Here is a 7490-nt window from a genome sequence, read left to right on the forward strand (position 1 = left end):
GTATTATTTTTTTTACTGCCTCTCATTTTAATGTAAATGAACACATGAGGCCCAAAAGTATTTCTTGTTCTTCTATTGTTTGGGAGACTGAGTCCATTCAGCTGCTCTGTGTGTACGTTTTTACTCACAGTCTGTTTCCTGAGTCATAATTATAACCTCCGCTCCCATGTGACACACAGGCGTGCAGTGATGTGGGCCGGGTAAGAGGCGGGCTTTGTAAATGCCTTAAAGGTTAAATATTAGGAGCTCTTATCTGTATCTCTTCCACTTTAGCTCCGTGGCTTCTTGTTGACTCATCTGTTTATTTATACAGCGCCTCAGATCGTAAAGAGCGAGCTCGTCTGTTCCCGCTTATAGCAACAACTCTACATATTTAATGGGAGATGCTGTGTTCTCACACGCCTCCACTAACTTGTTTGCATGGACTGAAAGAAGAGGGGCAAAGTGTTTCAGACGACTAAACCAAACACGGCTGCTGAATGATAGGACTGTGAGGGCCGCTGCCTTCAGATGGACAGCACGGTCACCTGGTGTTAGCGAATCACCTGAGGCTCGGTCAGAAGCTGAACGCAGTGAGAGCTGCTGATATGTGTTGGATTGGTATTGGTGTTGTTACAGACGGGCTGTGGGTGTAACAGCGAGTAGCAGTCAGGGCGTGGATGCCGGAAACCCTGCATGAATTTTAAAACGCTCCCGTCTCTCCGGAGCGATCTGAGTTCTTTATAAAACACGTGAGAACAGATTTGAAGCCCCTCAAAGGTCCAGCAGATCGTATAGGATCAGGATCCTGAGGCAGAGGCAGATGAAGCAGAAGGATTTAGACCCATCCGCCGCTGACAGGTGGAGGTAATCACTCTGATTATCAGGTTATCGTGGCAGCTGTCAGAGGGAGGATATATCAGGCAGCCAGTGAACGCTCTGTCTTCAGAGCTGCTGTTAGAAGCAGAAATCTGATCTGAGTCACTTCCACAAGAACCTTATGTGGTCTCTGGCCTGCTCCCAGCCTGCAGTGGTCAGCACCAGTAGAGGTGGTCCAAGAGCAGAAGAAGACCTGAACTAGCAGCAGGCTCATTGACGCAGGTGGAGAGCCGGGACTGGTTTGATCTAAGGTCCAGTGCAGGGTGATAGACCCGCCCCCATCTACTTAAAACACATGCCAGCCTTAGCTTCTGCTAGGCCCAGCCAGCAGCTGCGGGGGAGCCAAGGCTCAGCGGCAGACCAGCCGTTTGTTTGGGGGCAAGGAAGGGGACCGAGCAACCGGGGGAAGATTATTCACAGTTAGTGCACAACTGACAGGGTTAAGAAGGCAAATGTGTGTTCAACATGACGAAGAATAATGTTCTAGTCATTTATGGACAGAATGAGGACAGGATGGAGTTCAGGTAAAGGGTTAAACAAGCTGAAATCCTATTCGTAGTAGCAGGCTGTTAAATGTCTGATCAAAATAAAGATATGTCTTGCAGTGGCTTTTGAAAATAAAGGTTTATATTTAATTTATTTAAAGTGTATTTTTTAAACTGCATTGTTATGGCTCAGACTCATCACACAGCACATGTAAGGAGAAGCTGATTATGTGCATGTGTATGAAGGGAATATATATATATATATATATATAAATATCTACACATATTGGATTTTACATCCAAAATATTGGTAACGGTCTCAAACTTCCTGTCGGTCGAGCTCTAGTATATACATATATATCATCAGTTACTGACTTCAATCCACGATCATGTAATATTGTCAATATGCAGCTTGTTGGCTTGTTCTAGAAGACACCACAACAAAAGTTTAAAAGCTTTTGTTTGTGTGTGTCCAGATAAAAGCAGGGACAAAAGATTTCCTTCCTTCCTCCTCCTCCTCCTCCTCCTCCTCCTCTTCTTCTTCCTCCTCCTGCCTAAAATCCTGCCGGTGTAACTCTGTGGTGAGATGCCCAGAATGACACATCCAGCAGCAGCAGCCCTGCCAGCTACTGCAGACACACATTAACACAACAACAGCTTCTGCGGAGGCTTCAGAGCATTTAGGGCGGGCCTCATGACGGCCTGTGGTTCCTCACCGAGCTGCTCCTGCTCTGAGTTTATGGAGGAGCAGGACGTTGGAACATACTGTCAGAGTGGTGGAGCTGCAGTCTGAGAGCTGAGGCTGAAGACATGTTTACATGTTTGTCAGGTGGGAAAACGTTTAATAATAAAGCTGCAGCCCAACAAGCGCTGGAATGAATTTATGTGATTTTATATTTAATATCAATTATCATTTTTATTTTAATCAATGTTTAATATGAATTTATGAGGCAGATCTTTACTATTTTTAACATCAATTTAGATTTTTTTTTTAAATCCCTTTTACTGTTATTTATGATATAAAACCAAATAATTTGAGCTTCGACACAAACGCTAAGAACGGAGCATCAGGCCGATTAACACAGAACACACAGAGCCTTCTACCATAACTGCACAGACACACACACCTACAGCACGCTGTCACATGTTGAACTGAAGAGAGATGGGTCTAAACAAACAATCTTTGGACCACAGAAACAAACACAGAGTGAGACCTCTCCTGGATATTTAATGAGTGTCAACATGGACGTAGATTTTTTTTACCATCTAATAAACATGAACAGACTCTGAGAACTAATATCAACACAACACCGAGACCTGATGCCTGTAACAGAACGAGCTGCAGCCAGAAAGGGAGCCCTCTGGGACTCTGAGGACCAGGTCCACTTAGGTCCACCCAGCAGTTACAGCTAAACATGGTGAAGCAGCAGAACCCTGCAGAAGCCTCCCAGCTGAAGTCTGACAGGCCCTGACAGTGACAACATGGAACTTTCACTCAGCCTGTTTTAATGCTCTCCCACCTTCCTCCTCCTCTTGTGTCTAACTGAGTGTGTGGAGTCAGAACTCCCACTGTCCCTCTTTGTCTTTACTGAACAGGATCTGAGGGCTGAGCTCTAAACTCTGAGGCTTCACTTCTCCCATGGCCCTGCAGCTACCTGACAGTCCCGCCTCTGGTCAGAGATGCTCTGAGCTCAGCAGCTCCATCAGGTAAACTCTCCGCCTCTCCCTCTCTGAACCGAAGCGGCGCTCAGACCTGGATCATGTTCTGACACGTGATTCTCCTCAAATCTATGAGTGCAGTAACATCAGGATCCACTCACACACACACACACACACACACACACACACACACACACACACACGGAGGTCTGTCCTCCTGAGGGTGCTGTGTGCACCCACCGCTCCTGCCTCCCCGTGGATCCATGAAGTGAATCACTTACGCTGCTGTTCTGGCCGGACCAGTGCACCATGGCCTGGTTGTGAGATGAGTCCCCGGTCAGCGCGAACGTTGAGCTGTTAAGTTTTAGCTCCTCCTGCCTCGGACCGGCGGCTCTCCGCTCCTCTCCGCTCCAGCGCAGCTCGGAGCGCGTAACCCTGCGTGCGGCCGCCGGGCTGCTGCGCTCCCCCGGGTCCTGGTTCTGGGCTGATCCAACGGTCCTCCTGGCGCGCCTTCTATCGCGGTTGGCTGATCCCGGACCCGGACTCATTTCAGAAACTTTTCCCTCTGTAAGCTCGTTCTCATGTAGCGCGTCTGTATTCCGCCTCGGCTCCGGCTCCGACTCCGGGTCCAGATCCCGGGCGCATTCAGTGGATCCACCTGCGCAACCGAGCCGCCGACTTTCTGTCTCGGATCTCCCCGCCTCCGCCCCGGCTGCAGGTCCGGTCCCCCAAACTTCTCCCCTCAGCCCTGTTGCGGGTCCACTTGTGTCAGATTTCAGCAGTAATTCCTGCGCGCGCCACTTATTCCCGGGCTGGCATGACCTGCAAGTTATGTCGGGTTCGGCGGCGTGAAAGCAGCAGAGCACCAGCAGGAGCGAAAAGCCCAAAGACGCGCGGCGCCACTTCGGGCGGACCGTGAGCTCCGTCTCCATGGCTGCGGCGGCGGAGGACGCTGCTGGGGACCCGCTCTGCTGTCTGCCTGCTCGGGCTGTGAGCTGTGAGGAGCTGCTGCGGGAGCGGCGGTGCCTGAATGCAGCGCAGAGGAAAGTGCGTCCAAGTTGAAGGATTCGATCAAATGAAGCCCGGCGCGCAGGGGGAGGAGCTGAGCCCGGGAGATGGAGGATAACGCTGCGACTGTCTTTTAGCCTATTTGTTATTTCCACCATATGGCCGAGCATCATTAAAGTCATACTGCTCTTTATTCCTCCTCGCAGCAGCGTTTCTGGAGCTTTTCTCCTGTTGCAGCTTTTAACCCTCCAGGGGAAGAATGAAGCAGAATTATTTCACCTGTGATCATGTGCTCCCAATCAGGGATGGCAGGTTCCATGACTAATTTAACAGGCCACACAGGATCACACGACCCGGCCTCCACCTGAGAACGACCCGGCCTCCCTGCAGTGCGAGGCATGGTGTGAAGTTCTGGTCTCTGGTGAAAGTGATGAGTGTAACTGGTGGAAACAACAGGCCTGAACGTTCATCTCTCATCACTGGAGGCTGTGGTGATGCTGCCACCACAGAATCACATGAGCCCAGAGGGGAGGACCACTTCACAACAGCAGCTTAAGATCATAGAGTACAGGCTCACTGAGTTACTGCCAAACTATGCTGAAAAGCAGGTTTCCCTTCAGACAGATGTTTCCACACACACACACACGTGTTCTGAGTATAAACGATTTGTTTAAAGAGCATCATATGTTGGTAACGACCCATCTGTGCTGATTGCAGCTGGTTCTGCTGCATTCACCCCCCCCCCCCCCTCTGTTGTTATAAATCCATCTCATCTCAGTTTTCATTATGTGAATCACCATCAGGTCATTTAAATGTATTTAACCGCTTCATATCCAGAGCTTCAAACTGCAATATTGATAAAAGAACAATAACAGAGCTTAAAAAGCCAAGAAGGTCCTGAATGAACTGACGTCAGTGATGTATTCTGCTGCAGAGATATCGCTTCAAGTTAGCATGCTAACCGGCTATTTGTGGACCGTGCCTTTGTGCAACACCACTGTGAACCAGTAGATGGTGCAGCGAGTCAGAGCAGTATTTGAGTGCAGGGTTGGTGTAGACCCTGTATGATTGTGTGCTGGCTCCATGGTCTCTGCAGCCTGTCCTTTAAACTGTCACATCTGTCAGTATATAGATGGAAGCTATAACAGCAGCGCCTCCTGCAGGTGAGGGGTCTGACTAGCTAAACTGTTAGCATCCAGTGAAGTGAGCAGCGTGGATGAGTCCTACCTCTGAGTGAGGGACCAGGACTCTGAGCCGCTCTCCAGTGTCCTCAAGCTGCAGCCTCTCATGGCTCCATCTGCTCCACCGGTCCACATCCAGAGTCAGCACAGCGCCCCTCCAGAGTCACTGCATCCAGGCTGAAAGGAGAGGCGAACAGCTCAGTCACTTACTGTAACATCTGACTTTTTACTATTCACACTCATTTCTCTCCCAAACCATAACCACTGAGCCCGGGGGAGATGTAACAGAAGGTCGACTGTTTTATTTGTTATAACATTAAAAGTCAAACATCCTGCCTGAACTTAAAATGGGGGTTAGCTGAGAGCTGCTGTGTTGTTCCTGTTTTCTAGGCGCTCTTGAGTTCACCTTTCTAACTCCTCAGAGAGGAAGCCCCGGCTGAGATGGAATTTATTGACTAAAGTTTTTATTTCAACAAGTCCTCCAGCCTGAATGACCGCGCGCTCGACAATTCCTGCGATTTCCTGCTCTGTTTGGAAGCTTAGAAACAGGACGGGGATCTGGAACAATCCAGCCGCTCTGCTGTACATGCATGAAGACATGTGGAGGTCTGAGAGTGAGCAGTCCGTCTGTTACAGGCTGGACTGTAAATGCATACGTAATTAAAACCAGCAGCCAGGCCCGGCTCGCCTCTGGAAGGACCTAAAGGCTTTCAATCACGCTCATTTTAACTATGTTGAGTGTGCTTGAAGCCGGGGGGCCCATATTCTCTGCATAAGTCCTTCCTCTGATTTCTGAAGTTGGCCGCCTTGTTGTGTATTCATAGTCCGAGGGGGGGGGGGGGCGTACACATCACAGCGCTCAGGCCTGCATATTGCCTTCTGCAACATCCTCAGAAATCCATTTTTGCTATTGGCAGGACATTGATTCCCTGTGAATGGGTGGTGAGTCCAGATGGGGACAGGAGATGATGTGATGTGATATGGCTAGCACAGGACACACACACACACACACAGACTCACACACAGAGACACACACACACACACACACACATGGGGCTGATAAGTGTCTGCGAGCCATGTGGGCCCTGGCCATTGCAGCACCATTAATCCAACACAATATGTCTGCTTAATGCTGTGTGCCGTGAAGAAAGGCAGCACTTATCATCTTTAACGTCTCTGGTAGGTCTCGGCTGGGGAGGATCGCTCCCAAAAAAAGAAGGCAGGGTAATTTAAAGGGTAATTTCATCCACATTACCAAAAAAACACACTGAGCAGGAGAATCAGACAGATGAAGCGGCCTCGCCACAGCTCCAGGCTGCAGGGCGGTCTGCGTTGCGATGTACTTATTAGTTTTAATCTGGTGACATCATGAAGCTCCTACACGGCCGTATTGACGAGGTGGTATAACTGCAAAGTGAGGGAGATGAGATACAAACTCAAGAAATGAATTCCACTGAGGCCTGACTGTTACTTTCATTCTAATATGTGGTTCATCAGCCACTGCAGAAACCTGTTTAGACTCAGACCTCCATGTTAAAATAAAAAATAACAATAAACCTCACAGCCTGGTATGGAGGCCATTTTTATATCATTTTATTTGTATTGTGACTTAAATAACTCAGGGTGCCAGGCTGATGACCACAGGCTGCTCCTGCCTCAGCTTATACTGGACATTTAGACTATGGCGGTGCCAACATGGTGGCATGGTCAGGGTGATGGGTTAAATATCTAGATGCATTGAAAGGAAACCGTGAGTAAAGAGGAGGTGATGAAGCACTGAAACCATCTATCCCTTCCATTCACAGACCTTTGGACAGACCAGCTCAGGCTGGGGGTCCGGCCTGTCATCCTGCTGCCTGTCTGACCGTCCAGCTGGACATGAGTGATCCACCGAGCGCCCAAAACTCAGCGAGACCTTTTCTTCCTCACAGCCTCTGTTTCATATCAGTCCACCCGTGACACTGACTCATACAGTCTCTTCCCACAGTGTTTACGGCGTTGTTGCCCTCCTGTGCTGGGCTCCCAGGGTTACCCTCAGCCCAGTAAACGCTTCAGAGCATTACCACAAACAGCACTCTGCAAACCACAACAGTCCGGTTTCCAACAACAAAGGAGGGCCAATAAATGTTTCGATGAACAAACAGGAGGAAGGAAGTCAGAAAGAGAAGCTGAGCCGAGGAGGCAGAGGGGCTGTGAGTAAATGGCTCTTTATATTCCCTCTGTTCAACTGCAGTGCAACAACAGGATAAATCAGCTCCCCTGTAACATTCTCTTTATTGGTATTCATACTCAGCAGAGA

General features: G+C 49.2%; 1 protein-coding gene across 7 annotated transcripts in view; it reads right to left on the reverse strand.

The window, feature by feature from the left end:
• Positions 1 to 5326, reverse strand: part of sorcs1 (sortilin-related VPS10 domain containing receptor 1) — a 117417-nt gene extending 112091 nt beyond the window's left edge. For 6 of the 7 annotated variants that reach the window (XR_003670462.1, XR_003670463.1, XM_028402890.1 and 3 more), the window contains exon 1: positions 3284 to 4032. Coding sequence is in view for 4 of the 7 variants with exons in the window: in XM_028402890.1 (XP_028258691.1) it covers positions 3284 to 3934 (651 nt within the window). In the remaining 3 variants the exon portion in view is untranslated. Of the gene's footprint in view, positions 1 to 3283; positions 4033 to 5237 lie in introns of those variants that run through there. The other variant, XM_028402933.1, reaches the window with a different exon arrangement.
• Between the last annotated feature and the right edge of the window lie 2164 nt (positions 5327 to 7490).

The sequence above is a fragment of the Parambassis ranga genome, chromosome 1 (genome assembly GCF_900634625.1).
Source record: "Parambassis ranga chromosome 1, fParRan2.1, whole genome shotgun sequence".
NCBI lineage: Eukaryota > Metazoa > Chordata > Actinopteri > Ambassidae > Parambassis > Parambassis ranga.